Source organism: Silurus meridionalis, chromosome 21, assembly GCF_014805685.1.
Source record: "Silurus meridionalis isolate SWU-2019-XX chromosome 21, ASM1480568v1, whole genome shotgun sequence".
Classification (NCBI taxonomy): domain Eukaryota; kingdom Metazoa; phylum Chordata; class Actinopteri; order Siluriformes; family Siluridae; genus Silurus; species Silurus meridionalis.
Window position 1 is genome coordinate 14,303,311 of NC_060904.1, and position 16,815 is coordinate 14,320,125.

Consider the following 16,815-nt stretch of genomic DNA (forward strand, 5'->3'; position numbering starts at 1 on the left):
GTGTGTAAAGAAAACTTACTGCATTCCATGGCAAGTTGAAAGAGCTACAAAGGACTCAGGAATATCTCGTACTGTTCCATGGTAGTAACAGTGCTCTCCACCCTGAGAGAAAACACACATACGAAGTGCATTTAATGTCATTTGTAACCAGTATAAATATATATAAACTTACATAAAAATATTCCATACTCTGTATCAAAACGTCTTAATTTGAAATTCAGCCTTATTCCAGTTAACTATATTTACATTTACATAATATGGCAGATGCTCTTATACAGAGACACTTATTTCATTTATTATTCATTTATATATTTGGACTAAGCAATTAAGGGTTAAGGGATTGCTGGGGGGACCAGGAAGGAGCCAGCTTAGTGGTTCTGGGATTTGAAATCACAACCTTCTGATCAGAAGTCTGACCAGAGGTTAACTATTCTCATACTGAAGTGTTAATGCTGTAAATGTCCATAAGGACAAATAAATCATGCCAATCACAATTAATATTCATTATGTGGCTCGGATTCTATAACATTTTACTAATGGAAACATTTGTGTCCCTGATGAGGTGTCTATAAGAGATATGCAAAGTCATTTAGCCTTGTAGTGTAATTATGCAAACACGCACATACAAACACAAACAACCTGGTCACGTTGCTAAGAAACTGAATGGCAGGCAATTCATCAGTACATGCACGCGCACGCGCGCACACACACACACACACACACACACACACACACACACACACACACACACACACACACACTATATTCCCTTGTAGACATTGCAAGTGTGTCTCTGCATGCTAATCACCAACACAGACTCCATTCACATACCAATAGACGAGTGTGAACATTTTATGACAAAATAAACAATAAATAAGCTAATTCCTTCCTGCAGGTAAGTTTCTTATGAACTGGAATATGGTAGTATTAGGTAGTATTGTAATTGTGTGCAACGATATGGACTCAATATGTGAAATGTTTATATAATAGATCACGTTTCATTGACCTCCATTCAATGCACACTGATCAGACATAACAGTATGGCCACCTGCCTAATATTGTGTTGGTCCCCCTTTTGCTGCCAAAACAGTCCTGACCCTTTGAACATTAACAGCATTAACTTCTACAGCAATGTGAGCTACAGTTGCTCGTCTGTTCGGACCACACGGGCCAGCCATCACTCCTTACGTGCATCAATGAACAGCCCACGACCTCTTCGCGGGTCCACCACTGGACAACCTTTGTCAGATTCTGACCACTGCAGACCAGGAACATCCCACAAGAGCTGCAGTTTTGGAGATGCTCTGACCCAGTCGTCTAGCCGTCAGAATTTCACCCTTGCTAAACTCCCTCAAATCCTTACGCTTGGCCATTTTTCCTGCTTGTAACATGAACCTTGAGGATAATTTGTTCACTTGCTGCCTAGTAAATCCCACCCACTAAGAGGTGCCATGATGAAGTGATAATCAGTGATATTCACTTCCCCACTCATAATGTTATAATGTCATTATGTTATGCCTGATCGATGTACGCAACCGGAAACGCAAGCTCAGTGCGAAGGAGTTTCACATTTTGCACTCCAAAGTTTGGTGACCTGCAAATTTGTATCACATGAAGACGAGGGACTGATGTATAGTGTGAGATGAAGAAAGTACTGATTATAGCGAGATATCCCAGTGTACAACAGCTTATTATAGCAGATTCTAAAATTATTTCTAATATGCTGCCTGGTTTCTGGTGTTGCTGCACACATGAACATATTTTAACATTGTTGTATGTTTAACATTGTAGTTTGCAGTATGTATCTAATGACACGTTTGCAAGCACAAAAGTTATTAACAACAAAAGAGTTACATTTATGAGTTTTGGAAAAAAACACTCTTATCCAGAGCAACTTACAGCTATCTCAATTGAGAAGTTGAGGGTTAAGGGCCTTGCTTAGGGACCCAGCAGTGGTGTTAGTTGAACTCACAACCACCTGAGGAGATGTAAAACATCCTAACCACTGAGCTCCTAAAACTTCTCGAGAACCTTGCGAAGAGCTCACAGGAATGTTATAGTAGCATAAACAAGCACTCTTTAAAGCTGTTGTGAGCTGAAAAGCATCGCGGTATGCACAAAATTCCGAAACTTGAGGTAAATGTACTATATCCTATATAGAAGGGCAAGATAACTTCCACACCAATTAACCAAGAAAAGGGAGCTGAAATTTAATTCAATCATTTTTTTTTTGTATCTCAAAGCAGTTTTACAGAGATAAAGCGGTCCTAAAGTTGTAAAAAAAAAAAAGTGTCTACGTTTTTATAAGTTCGTTCCTTATATATGTAAGTATGGAAAAACTCCGTGAAAATTGGCATGAGGAAAAAAACATCAGACTCAAAAGAAAACCCATCCTCATCTGGGTGCCCCCAATGTCCATTCATTACAGTTTCATCAATGTTGAGGTGTGCATTAAATTCAAAACTGTTTATGCAACCTGTGGTCCTAGGCCATTCTAGTACTAAGTGATATCAGAGTCCAAATCCATCCTCAAAACTTTTAAATTGCTCAGTAATTTGATGGATCTTTAGACTGTTGAGGTGGAACCAATCCAAGCTGCACGGAGCGTTCTCCAATTGAAAAGAACTCCATCTATAGGTAGGGTGTCGGAAACTACACTGGACATATAAAAGTCCAGTTTTGGTGATCCTGTGCACACTACAACCTCAAATTCCTGGTCATAAGTTCGGTATTTGCTTCTTAAACATCGCATTCCACGTTTAGTCCTAATTTTCTCTTAATTCCCTCCACTCTTCTGGGAAGATGTTCCACTAGATTTTGGAGCGTGCTTGTGGACATTTGTGTTCATCAGCCCCAAGGGTGTTAGTAAAGTCAGGTACTGATGTAGGTGAGAAGGCCTGGGGTGCAGTCAGTGTTTCAATTAATCCCAAAGATTTTTAAGAGGGTTGAGATCCTTCCTTTCCAATGCATGTAAACCAGATCTTCATGGAGCTCACTTTGTGCATTGGGGCATTGCCATGCTGGAACAGGTTTGGGTTTCCAAGTTCAAGTGAAAGCTAAATTGTATTATACCGCATACCAAAGACGTCCGATACAATTGTGTGCCTCCAGCATTGTGGTAACAGTTTGGAGAAGAACCACGTATTGCAGGAACAGTCAGGTCTCCCTATACTTTTGTCCATATAGTGTATAAATGAAAAGAGCATCGTGGTGGAAAAATATTGCAATGTAATAAAGTGTATCACGTCATATTGAGTGCACCTGTGTAGAGTGCTGAGACAGTTTCTTATTTAAGTGAACGCTATTGACAATACAATACATATAGTCAATATGCTGACGGTATGCCCAGCAGCTTAATATGAGCGTGAGTTATTATGTGTGTGTGTGTGTGTGTGTGTGTGTGTGTATGATTTACAGAAATGCTTCTCAGCATAAGTGCTTGGCTGCCATTAAGATTAAGGGGGTCTCTCTCTTTCTCTTTCCTCCCTATGGAGCTCCTGCTGCATTTTCCTGGGAAATCGATATAACACACATGCTCGGTCTGTCTCTCTGTCCATTAATTCATGTCTATATTGACCTTATACTAAATCTGCATCATCCTTGCATTTTTTCCCCCATTTTTTTTATTTACTTCTCAATATATTATATTTGTTATTCCTTAAACGACTTGAAGGAAAATCCTGGCTAAAAGTACTGAAACAGACTCTCTCATGCTCTCTCTCTCTCTCTTTCTCTGTCTCACACACAGACAAACACACCCATCCACACATATCATCTTCTCTCCATCTTATTCTTTCCCTCTTTATTTCCTGAAGGGTGAGGATTTGGCTTGGAGCCAGGCTTCCAGACTAATGACCCAGCATGCAACAGTGCTCGGAAGCACCAAAATTTAGAGAGAGACATTAGAGATTTTACAAACACTAACTCCCCTACACACACACACACACACACACACACACACACACACACACACACACACACACATTTATATATGCGCACACACTCTCACTTAAATATTATTTTTGTTACAACAATCATTAAACAGAGAGACAGATTCTGCATGGCATGGTTCTTTCATAAAAAAAAAAAAAAAAAGCAGGAAGTGAAAATCTTGGATTGCATGTAAACAGGAAATGAGACAGATAGATACATAGAGAGGAGAAACGAAGAAGGAGGGATGGAGGACGGCTAAATATAACTGTGTTTCTGCTCTAGAATTCATCTGCTTCTTTTCACTCAGAGCTTGTCTTTCCCAACCTTTCATGACATCAGTTCTTACTCTGCATCCTCTGGCTCTGTGTCTATGTATTCATCTAATCCATTTCCTTCCACATTATGGCTTATGAACCCGCTTATGCATATGAATAATTGTAGTGTCAAAATGATGCACCAGGTAGGGGATTATCTTTGTAATCATAAAAAAAAATCTAGCACTTTTTCCTCAATTCTTTCTGCCTTGCACCTTACTAAACTAGCTAAAGTGTGTGAGAACAAGTCTCCAGATGGATATTCTGGCCTGTCATACTATAATTAATCAGAGAAAATCTCACTCACTCACACACACACACTCGGGGAAAGAATTAGAATGCCGGTCCCAGAATGCATAAGTAGGACAATGTGAGCTTGTCTCCAGTTATTTGTGCATATGTGGGTGGGGGCAGGAAATGTACCTACTCCGGGATCTCTCTGCATCTTCTTTGTCTGAGAACAAATTCCTGTTCTGATTTACATACACACCCAGGCTATGATTTATTAAAATAAACCTTGATGACATCAGCAAAAACAGGTGTAATCAGATATCATTAATTTCTACTTAATCGGGTATTTTATGTCAGCAAATTGCTTTTGTTCATGTAGTGTATATACAGGACCTGTTAAATGTTTGGAAACTCCTAGGCTTTTTTTTTTGGTGACACATACATGTTCCTTTTGTTTCTATGCAACAAACCAGGTAATATAACGGTATTAAGAGTTACTTTGGCCAAACAAATATATAAATGTACAGATGTTCATCAGACTTAAATAAATAATAATTAAAAAAATGTACACACTATTGCCATCCGGACAGTGTGTTTCTCTACATTCAGCTGAAATACTTTGCCATGACACTTGTTAAAACTTTCCAAAGGTGATCTTCACTAATTGGAGATTTCTTTCTTTGCTATCCGGTTCATCCCAGAGCAGTTCAATAGGATTTATGTGCAGTGACTAAGCAAGCCATACCATGATAGATAGCACTCCAGCTGACTGTCTCCAATTAATGCTTACAGAGTTTGAACTTATACTTTGGGTTATTGTCTTTTTGCATGGTGAAGTTCTTTCCAAATGGCTGGAATAGTATAGAATGGTAGCCATGTTGGTTCAGTGTTCCTTTGACCTGGAAAAAAGTCTCCAACCTTCTCTACTCCAAAACATTTTATAATCTAATAAACATGGGCATAGACAAATATGGATGCTTATTATTAGTGTATGATTATTATTAGTGTAACCATACTCAACATAGAGCATGAAGACAAAATATTATTGTAAATGTTTTAAAGTAATTATGATGTTTTAAATTAAATTAAATTAAAATTATCAGGACACCAAAGTGAACTTTTGATATGTTTCCACACGGACGGTTTTAATTGCCGAATGTGTGCATCATGGCAGATTTTGGTGCTTGATTTGAGACTTGGCGCTTCAGTAAAACAAATGTTTGGTGATGAAAAAAAAAAATAATTCCTCTGGATTTTATTTTTTAATTTTATATCTCAGTAAAGAAACAATGTAAAAATGTGACTCGCGTTGAAGGTTTTAATTTTGTCTCTTTTATATTTATTTATTTATTTATTTATTTATTTATATATTAAATAAAAAATTGATCAAACAGAACTGAGTGCTGTTATAATAAATTTGCGTTAATGTGTTATTAACGCATTAATTCAGTCCTCAAAAAACATGTCTGAATCTTTGTAGTTATTGACCAGGATAAGAAAGCATTCCAGCATGGAAACTTACTTTGGTGATGAATGATTTCCCGTCCTCTAAAATATGCCTTTCCACATACTTTGATGAAAGCAGGTCACTGTGGGGAAAAGCAGAAAGAAAGAAAAAAACAGGATTAACCAGAAGGCAAACTGCTCTTCAAATTACTTTTCCTGCCTTTCCATCAACAGGACCAGAGTAGATGCTTTATTAAATTATTTGACATGATCAGTGTTCTTTTAACTTTTTTTTTTTTTTTGTCTCCTGCCTTTTATATAAACTTAGCCAATTACAGGCTAAGAAAAGCTTGGGCTGAAACCTGAAACAAGATTTCATGTGTTTGTATGGATTCTGTACATTTTATTGAATGGAAGGGATTGAGTGGAAGAGCAGAAGCAGGATGCGGTGAAGGACGTGCTAGTTTGTGTGCTTCATAAGCAAGAACCCCATAAGGAGTTCACTCAGATACAAATCTGGGACGGGCCATAATGTACCATAACACACACACACACACACACACACACACACACACACACACACACACACACACAGAGGTTTGCATATAACTGCATGTTCCACATAACCTCACTTACACACACAGGAACAAAGATGTTAATAAAACCTCTGCATATATGAACACACGCACGCACACACACAGAGGTTTGCATATAACTGCATGTTCACATAACCTCACTTACACACACACCAGCTTTGAATCTAGGGCAGAGAGCTCCATGCATCCTCTGATCTCATTCATACTTTAAAAATGAGACTGAAGCTGTGTGTGTGTGTGTGTGTGTGTGTGTGTGTGTGTGTGTGTGTGTGTGTGTGTGTGTTTGATAACTCTATTTGTAATATTCTTTGTAAGGGTACCTGAACTGTCCATGGTGCTGAACTCACTCCCTTGTTCTATCATGCAGTTTCACACCTTTGTTTAATATACATCATTTTCGTTAGTTAGCCAATAATTCTATTCTCAAAAGATGCAATTAACCTTCAGAAGCTGAATCAGTATTAAACAATATGAAAAGGCTAGATGAGGGCAGTAAAAAAAAGACTGGATCAAGTTTTTTGTTTGTTGTTTGATTATTTATTTAGGTTTGTTGAGCCTGTGTCCAGTGTAGCCTTAGATTGCTGCTCTTGGCTAGCAAGAAATGAACTTTACATAGCCTATCTGCTTCAAGGGTTATGGAATGCATTCTAAAATGCTTTTCAGCTCATCATGGTTGTGGAGAGTGCTTATTTGAATTACCAGTCAGTTTGGCCCAGTCTGGCCAAATCCATAAAAATACAAATAAATATTCCAATTGGAGTGTTGCATACATGTATACACAGAATATACATTGTAAATGTATCCATATTCTAAAAGTATGCATATACTGTAGCACTGTTCACAGTACACAGTCTCAATCACATTTACAGACATTTATTTAGTGCCGACATAACAGTGGTGTAAGTGTCTATGGGAGGAAGGGGATAGTCAAGCATTAGGAAAGGATAAGGATGTTAGATCCTGGTCTGTGCAGGTCCTGACCTACTACTTACTCTCTTTGTGATTGATGAGGGAGTTAGAGAGCTTAATGCTCAGGGTCGGATCATAGCAAGCCACCAAAGTGCACATTAGCTAACTTTAATGACTTAGCACAACCGAGATGGCCACCACTGGCTAATGCCTCACTTATATACACACACCCACTCTCACACATGTACAAGGCTTTGTATGGCTTACATAATTTCTTCAGCTTTACCCAGAAGATATTTAATAGCCTATATATAGTATACAGTATACAGCACCATATACATCACTGGCAATGAACTACAACACACTGATGACCTGATGTCACCAAGTAACCACAAGACAATAAAGTCAGCATTCTCCTACTAATTCTGATTCGTGATCGGCATATTTGATTTGGCACGTTTTATGCTGGATGCCTTTCCAAACGCAACCCTTCCCTTTTATCCGTGCTTGGGACCGGCACTCAGAGTGCACTGGCTTATGCAACCCTAATGGCTTGGTTTTATAATATTATAGAACAATAGTATTATATTCTTGTAACCTTTGTCAAAATATGGGCTGAAAATGAAAGATGTTCCATGCTCTCCAATGCTTTCAATGCAAGCACTAAGAACATGGTTTCTGGTTTTATATTGGTTTTATATTTTATATTTGGGAGGTGGTAGCTCAGTGGTTAAGGCATTGGACTCAGAGAGTCACAAGTTAAAATCCCAGCACTACACAGCTACCATTGCTGACCCCCTGAGTAAGGCCAATAATCCTCAACTGCTCGGTTGTAAGTTGCTCTGGATAAAGGCATCTGCCAAATGCTATAAATGTAAACATCCACAAGGAGCTTGGTCTTCTGTGCAGGCCATAATAGCCCTTCCCACAACATCAACCGGAAACCGACGGTAGCATGGCAAATGAAACTGAGCACATTATTCGGCAAGAAGCACTGAGAGGAAACATATTTCATTCTCTCTGTTCACCAGGTTTTGTCAGAAGCGAGCAAGCACCACCATTTTTAAATATACTCCACTACAAATACATGAAAAAATAGGTCCGTTCAATTCAAAGACTAATTAATTCTATCTGATAATGAGTTGTTATATATCCAAATATGGTTAATAATTTAATTGGGTTTCCTTTTTTATTTTTTCATCATTCTTAATCTATAAGCATTAAATTAGTGCATCAATGCACATGCACCTACAGACTAAATCTCTGTCTAGATGGTAAAAAACTTCTATAGGTCACTCATAATAATTTGATAATATATCAAAGTATAAATAAACTATAAACTGAACTCATTAGAAAATACGGCCCTGTATATAATTACTGTAATTTCTCCACTAAATCCTTGATTTTTCTTTTACAATACAAAAAAGATATTTTTTACATAAGAAAGAATTAAATCAGCATTCCAAAAACATGTCAGAATTGCATGGCATTACTGCCCATGGAACCGTAAAGTGCAACATTAGCATAAAACACTATTTGATCTTGAATGAGTCCATGACTATGACAATTACAGTTGTGAATAAACATGGCTGAGGCATAAACATGTCATGAGAGGGAAAAAGAAAGTAATCACGTTACATATACATATACACACACGAGACCTGACTTGAGTGAGAGCAAAGGTAATAGATGGAGGGTTGATGAACACAGGACATCTATCAATTTAAACAATTAATTAATATACTATAATCTGGGATTAGTAGAAAGTCTCATTATAAGCATATAAAAAATTCTGCATTCCTGATTGAGTTCCTAAAGTTACCCAAAATGTTCTTCTAGTCTAGTGGCAATGATAGTGCTCCAGGAGCTCAGCAAGATAAAGCTTTACACATAAACTGGACATTGTAGTCAAAGCAAAAGCAGCCAGTATAGCATAAAACTCATGAAATGTTCTTTAAATAAAAATTGTGTGTTAAAATGATGTGTGTTGATTAGATACAAAGAGATCTGAGATATAATAAAATAACAATACAGGTGTAGGACTGTGTTGCATTGTGTGTTGCTTATTCACTGCAAAGTTTCAATTAATGCCATGAAATTGCTATTGCTAGTGCAAGTTTTTATTAAAAAAGTTAAAAAATTTGTATTTAAAAGACAATTCGAAAAAAAAACTACATTTTTAAGTAGCAAATAGATGTATGGACGGACGGACGGACAGACAGACAGACAGACAGACAGACAGACAGACAGACAGACAGACAGACAGACAGATAAATAGAGAGAACTTTATTGTCATTGCATTGTACAGATACACAGCAACGAAATGCAGTTTGGCATCTACCAGAAGTGCAAAAAGTAGCAAAACATTTTTTTACATATTTCCCAGTCATTGTCAATGGTGTTAAATGTTGCACTCAGAAACTACATAAGAAATGGAAGAAATCCAAGACATAACAGAAGGTGATGAGGGTGTCAGAAAACCATTAAAGAGCAGCGAGAGTGAAAGAACAGTGACGTTGATACATTGAGGGTGGAAAGAAAAAAAGAGTAGGAGGGTTAGAAAGACTAACAGTGCAAAAGTGAAAACATTAGAGCATGAGAGAGAGAGAGAGAGAGAGAGAGAGAGAGAGAGAGAGAGAGAGAGAGAGAGATGAATGTGAATAGCCTACTGCTGGCCTCCAATAAAACACAAGACACACACACACACACACACACACCTCTCCCTTTGCCCAACCTTTCCCTGACATTTCAATAACTGCTTTAATTTTCCTATCTGTCTTTCCACAATCTTAGGTTTACCTTAAGATAACCTTAAAGGGAGTATTAAATTAAGGTGATTCCAAAAGCCCTGGAGAAAGAGGCACCAACAAAGACTGTACCATTTTATGTGATTCTTAATTAAATCTATTATTCGTTTTCATTTTTCTTCAAAAGCTCTTATTATTTAGATACATTTGTTAGGAAAAATGTGATATCCAGGCCATTGGTGTGTGTGTGTGTGTGTGTGTGTGTGTGTGTGTGTGTGTGTGTGTGTGTGTGGAGGTTTGGTGGAAGACTGAATTTGGTTTTATAATTGCTTTGGGATTTGCATAATTTGTAGGAGAAACGTGACAATCTGTTACGTTCCCCTCCCCCTCTTTTACACACACACACACACACACACACACACACATGCACACAATCTCAACCACAAAACTTTTCCCTGATTCTCCCAAAATCATGGTGGATATAAAACATCTACGCACCCCTGTGAAAAATGCAGGTTTTGTGATCTAAATACTAAAGAAAACCCATGAAATGATTTGAAAGCTCTGGAGCATTTTTATCTCCACATGGAAAAGTTGAATAAAATTGGCAAAACATACTACAGATTGGTAGGTTCTTGCTCAAAATGACCTTGTGCTCCATTATAAGTAGGTACTAGGGGTATACAAACTTATGCAACCAGGTTATTGTATGGTCTATGATGATTGCTTAGTTTCTATATTGGTCTTCTTTTCTATAGCTGCACAGAGAAATAACTGACATTTACTTCCTGTCTAAATTAAAAGAAGGTGCCAGGGCTTCTTTTAAGAAAGAGCTAACCACTTAGATTTGATGAATAGAACTTTGTGTTCTTTAACTTTATTCTCAATAAAAAATGGATTCTTCCAGACGAGTCACATTTCCTTTATTAAAAAAAAAAGTCTGTAGACCTTTTAGAAGGTTAATAATGAAATCAGAAGCTACACACATTTCTTTAGAATGATACTAATTCTGTAAATTTCTAATCTAATTTGCACCCACGTAACACGTGTTCTGACGTGCGCGTCTCAACATTTCAGTGACCATTACATGTTCCTTACAAACGAGGGCGTATTAGAGAAGTACTGACTTAGAATACACCTGCTCATCATCAGCGTGTGTTGTGTTTCCCAGAGTGTTTTCAGTTATTGCTTAGAAACAGGAATTTTTCCAATTTGCTTGTAACCAGTACTTCAGCTTTGTGCTGTTAAAGCCATTTGCTGAACAAACAAAGAAAAGATGATGTACATGACCCAGCCTGGCAGTTCAGTGTTCTCACTGCATTAACGCAGCAAAGCATCAGCAGTTAATGATCAGGGGCCTCAGGATTAGCGCGTGTCAGGCTGCAAGGGAAAAACACTCAGCTGAAGTGTTATAGCCACTCACGGCTAGTGTGATACTTCTGTAACAAAAGTGTGCTAAATAATGCACGTGTGTAAGGTTAAAGCCTTTTTGTCTATTGTTTTCTAAAGTAATGCAGCAGCAGTGTTCTAAAAAGTGTTTGCAATGGACATTTCTACATTCAAAATAAAATTTAAATACATTACATGCATTTATATGTGAATGTTAGGGGTGTAACACACACAAAATTCACTGTTCGGTCCGTACCTCGGTTATAAAGTTGCGGTCCGATTCAATTTCACTACAGTTAGGGGTAAGACATGCAAAACATAAAATTGCTTGTCATTATTTGTTAACACGGTTTATTATTTTTAACATTTGTGAATTTTAAAAAAATGCCTGCTTGGTTAAATAATATATAAAATTATATTTTATATTATTTTTACAAAAATAAAATAGAATAAATGTAATTAATGCAGTACACTTTTTATTAATTAGATCAAGTAATCAATTAAATTGACACAAAAATGTAATTGATTGAATAAAAGTGAATAAATGGAAAAATGTAATGAAATAGTTTACATTTATTAGACCCCATTTGGGTAACATTTGGATTTATGCAAGTGTGTGTATGTTTTACATTTAATATTTAATTTACTACTTTAACTGTTCTACTTATTTCATCCTTCATTCATTCATTCACTCCCTTGATATGCAGAATTTTCAGGATTTTCTCCTTTTAAGAGAAATTATTGAAGCTGGACATAAAACGCTGAAGAATCCATAGTGCCAGCTTTAGCCTCTAGCCACTTCCATGGACCAGTGCTGTGTGTAACGAACATTTCAGCTCTTTGAAATTTTGCTGTACGGCTTTAAAAGCCTGCAGCGTGTTACAGTATCATCCGGCCCCCTGAGAATCCCAAACTGCAGCCTCAGCAAAGCAAAAGATATGGCTGTACCTTTATCTGAACCTCACCCACACACACAATAATATAACATGATATATACATTCAAAATACGAATTAATTATGATACAGGATTATATGTTTAAATATCTACAGAATGCCAGAACCTGAAAACTGATCTGTACTGTGAGTATCAAGCAGCTACAAGATGCAAGATGTGCACAGATCCAAAAATATACACACCTAATTTATCAGTGTCACCTAACCTGCACTCACAGTATGCAAGCTCATACTAAAATCTGTATCATGTCCCAATTATCGCTCATTAGCTCTTAGCAACAACAAAAAAAGTGCAGCATTATATGGAATTGCATAAGTGAGGAATAAAACACAACAGTGACCAGCAACAGAGTGAAATCTGGCAAAAGAGTGAGGTGATGAGTGTGAAGATTATAATTTTTCCAACAGCAATTTGTCCTGAAGTATTTGATTTCTGTTCTACCACACCTATTTTGCTATGTCTAATGTTGTGGAACACAAAAGTAACAAGTTTGGTTGTGTTTTTACTTACATTTGAATAGCTATATACAGTTGTTTCCTCGCTCTCCTGTCTTTTGTCTCTCTTATTTGAAGTTCAAAGTTGCGATACATAGAATCTACCAAGTGCATTGTGGCCAGCACTATTGTCAAAGCTGCTGTTAAAGAAAATAAATCAACATCTGCTGACTAATTGGAATTGACACTTCAACAGCACTGTTACATGATACAGTGGTGCAATAGTGGCATCTCTGCCATGTTCACTAATTAAAGCAGAAATTGAGGGCTTAATGTGGGTGCATAGGGTCACTCCTTTATCTGCCAGCCTTCCTTTGCTTAAAACAGGATCACGCTGTCAATTCACGCGCGCACACACACACACACACACACACACACACACACACACACACACACACAGAAAAGTAAAAAGTCATGACTGACAAAGACACACAATTACTTGAATCCACCGTGTTCCATGTTGCCACATTGTTTCTGGACAAAAGGGGATGTTTCCACAAAACACTAATGGAATCATTATCATTACTCAGATAGCAGACCTTTGATCTGGCCTGTCCTCAATTATGCCTGTCAATCTGCCATAAAATTGAGGTTAAAAGAGATGGAAAATACCTCAATGTAATATGGGTGAAGGAAATGGAAAAATGGGCATTTGTTCAGTGACATTAATGTACAGTATACAATTCCACAGAATATAACTCGTCATATAAAATCTAGAATTAGTATAGCTGATTATACTCATGTTAATAAAATGCTGTGCTAACTATTTAAGGCTAGCAAAGCGATTTGGTCATAACCCTGACACACGCCATCATTTACTTATTAACCGTAGATCTTTCTTCAGATTCTTTATAAAAATGCTAGTCTCAGTCAAAGGATACTAAAATCTAATTATATTAATTCAAAGGTATCATTAAATTGTTACCTTAAAATTTGAAATTTTTGTCTCTAGGACTGTGGATTAGACAGCTATAAACAGTCATTATTGTATACAGTTGGATAACTAGCCACCTGTAATAAACTGACCTGAAATGCTGAAATGCTACAATCAGCAACATTAATTAAGGCAGAAAAACATGAAGTTCTATCGTCAATGTGCCGATGACATACAACAGCGTCACCACACATGCTGGACGCGATCTGAGCCAAACAAGTTTATCTTAGTCTCATTAGACCACAGGATATGGTATACAGTAATTCATGCTCTTGGAGGTTTTCTTTTTAGCAAACTGTTTGCAGGCTTTCTTGTGAGCCAGCTTCAGAAGAGGCTTCCTTCTGGGACGACGGGTGGTCTGATTACTGACAAGCAGACCTTCCACTTCTGCAACCTCTAAAGCAATGCTGGCAGCACTTACTGTATGCGTCTGTTTTTTAAAGCCAGCTTTTTGATGGACACTTCGAGGTCTGTTCCAAGAGGAACCCGTCTTGGAAAACTCCACTGTACTGTAACTCAGTTACAGGGTGTTACCGATATTCTTATAGCCTAGTCATTTTTGTGGAGAGCAACAATTCAAGAAATGTTGGCGTACCTTGCATAACTGCATGAACCCATATAGCACAATACATGTATGGTCACTACTTTACTCTGATGACTTGCACTGAATGGAGTCAGTTGATAATAAAATACTTAAATTACTGTCAGATTGTAAAGTGTAAATAAAGTTTGTTTTATTTTTGTAAAAAATTTAAATAAAAGATTAGTCATGGAAGAAAACTGTCCAAGCTACAACAAATGGTGTGGCAACAGTAGAGTTTAAGTCATTTTCTTGGTTAAAAAAACTAAACGAAAAACGAAAAAGGTAAGACATTTTTAATTCACTAAAATGACACAAAAACAACACACATTTGTTTAATCTCATATTTAGCTAATGCCCTAGTGTCAGGTCATTGACAGACTTGTGGCCTTCAAACATGGCTGACCTGGTCTCCAATTCCCACCAGTTACTACACATCTACACTGTTTAAAAGGCCTTTTTCGGCCGACTGTAAAGTAATACACTTAGGTGCTTTTGTCTCTTTACCAAGCCTTTGTGTCCTATTTTCTAATTTTGACTGGTATGGTTCTTAGTTCTGAATTCTAGCCTGTATATTCTAAGTATACTGTTCATTCATCGCCTGAATATGTTGCCTGTCTAATGATTCTGAGCCTGCTTGCTGATTCTGTACTTTTGACTATGTCTTTATTAAATCTGTCAAGCATCTGTCCAGCATTTATTAAATGACACTTACGTTTTTGACAGGCCAGAAAACCAAATACACAGATTACATAATAAAGTGCACACAGAAACCAAAGGCCTGGTATACAAAATATATTACACACATCGAAAGTGCACAGAAGAGACTGCAGAAGCTAGCGCTGTTGATTGTGAAGGTATGTGGAACCTTTAGCGATGTAGATAATCTAAGCCATCACTGGCGTAACAGCAGTTCAAGTAAAAGGCTTTAATCTTTTATCTGGTACTGTAGAAAAAGTTTAAGTCACATTCTTAAGCACAATAACACCTATTTTCTTGATACTGAGGATTTAGCAGCAGATAGTATCTAATCTGAGGGTCTTGCACCAGATAACGTCATGCTACATAAATTGTCAGTAGATTATGCGTGTTAAGGAGTACTGGTGATCTTGTGGCTTTGATTTGGAAAGCTGTGGGTTTTTTTTATTCAGTTTAAAATACAGTCTTAAATTTACTTTGAATGTGTATGGATTGATCTTTACAGTGAGAAAGGGCACAGCACAAACCACACATTTTCGAAAGACCTTGAATACCGTTTTTCTAGCATAGAGAGCAGAATGAACAAATCGTATATGCAGCACCTATCGATCGAAAATGGTTCATACTGAATTTTTTTTCACCGTACTTGCATTATACTTTAAACTATTCAAACCTAATTGGTTTGACAAGAATAAAATACAGATCCATCCAACATGAATACAAAGAGATGGAAGACAAAGGTGACCGTTTTCACTGGAGATGGGGGAGGGGTTTTGTTCTCGCACCACCCCCTCAATCCCAGCCCTGTTTATAAAATATGACATTTTCCTAGTATTTTAAACATATCACCTTTGTTCATGTTCAGCCATATATTTGTTAGTTGTTACAGTGTTTATTTGGTGGATACTGTACTGGGTCCAAATAAACGATCATCTCATTAATCCAATGTAAGCATTAACAATAGGATGACATGGTGGGGTGAATGTCACTGCAGCCTTTTTCATAATTTTTTCTCTCACACAAAAATGTTTTTTTTTTTTCTCAGTATTGCTCTCCTCTCCATTCAGATTACCCGTGCTTGATAATCATGTCTGGAGGCGTGCTCTGCTCCTCCACCTCCACAACGCAGACCTAAGAGTGCATGAAGGACGCAGAGGTTCCGTCTTTTTCTTTTCAACCTCCTCTTGCACCATCGCTCCATCTAGGCAGCACGGCGTTCTCTATCTTTCATTTCTGCTTCCATTAAACGCATTGTTAATCGCTGATATACTCTGTAATGTCCCACGCTGAGGAAGCAACATAGTGTTAAGGATGTGTAATGTAGACAGTTTAAACAGGATGAGGATGGATGCATTTGGTGTATGTGTAAGAGAACAGACATATTAATGGTTTCAGCTTTTTTAGGATTGTACTCTCTCTCTCGCTCTCTCTTTATAGAGTGTGTGTGTGTGTATATATATATATATATATATATATATATATATATATATATATATATATATATATATATATATATACACATAGAAAAGGAGAGAAAGAGAGAGAAAGAGAGAGCGATAGAGAGGCGTGTACAGGGGTTAATAAGGAC

At 37.2% G+C, this 16,815-nt stretch overlaps 1 protein-coding gene across 2 annotated transcripts in view; it reads right to left on the bottom strand.

Annotated features, from left to right (window-relative positions):
- adam22 (ADAM metallopeptidase domain 22) overlaps positions 1-16,815 on the bottom strand; it is a 76,134-nt gene that overhangs the window by 45,836 nt on the left and 13,483 nt on the right. For both annotated transcript variants that reach the window (XM_046833493.1, XM_046833494.1), the window contains 2 exons: positions 6,001-6,067; positions 20-102 (listed from right to left, as the gene is read on the bottom strand). In XM_046833493.1, the coding sequence (XP_046689449.1) occupies positions 20-102; positions 6,001-6,067 (150 nt within the window). The remainder of the gene's footprint in view (positions 1-19; positions 103-6,000; positions 6,068-16,815) is intronic.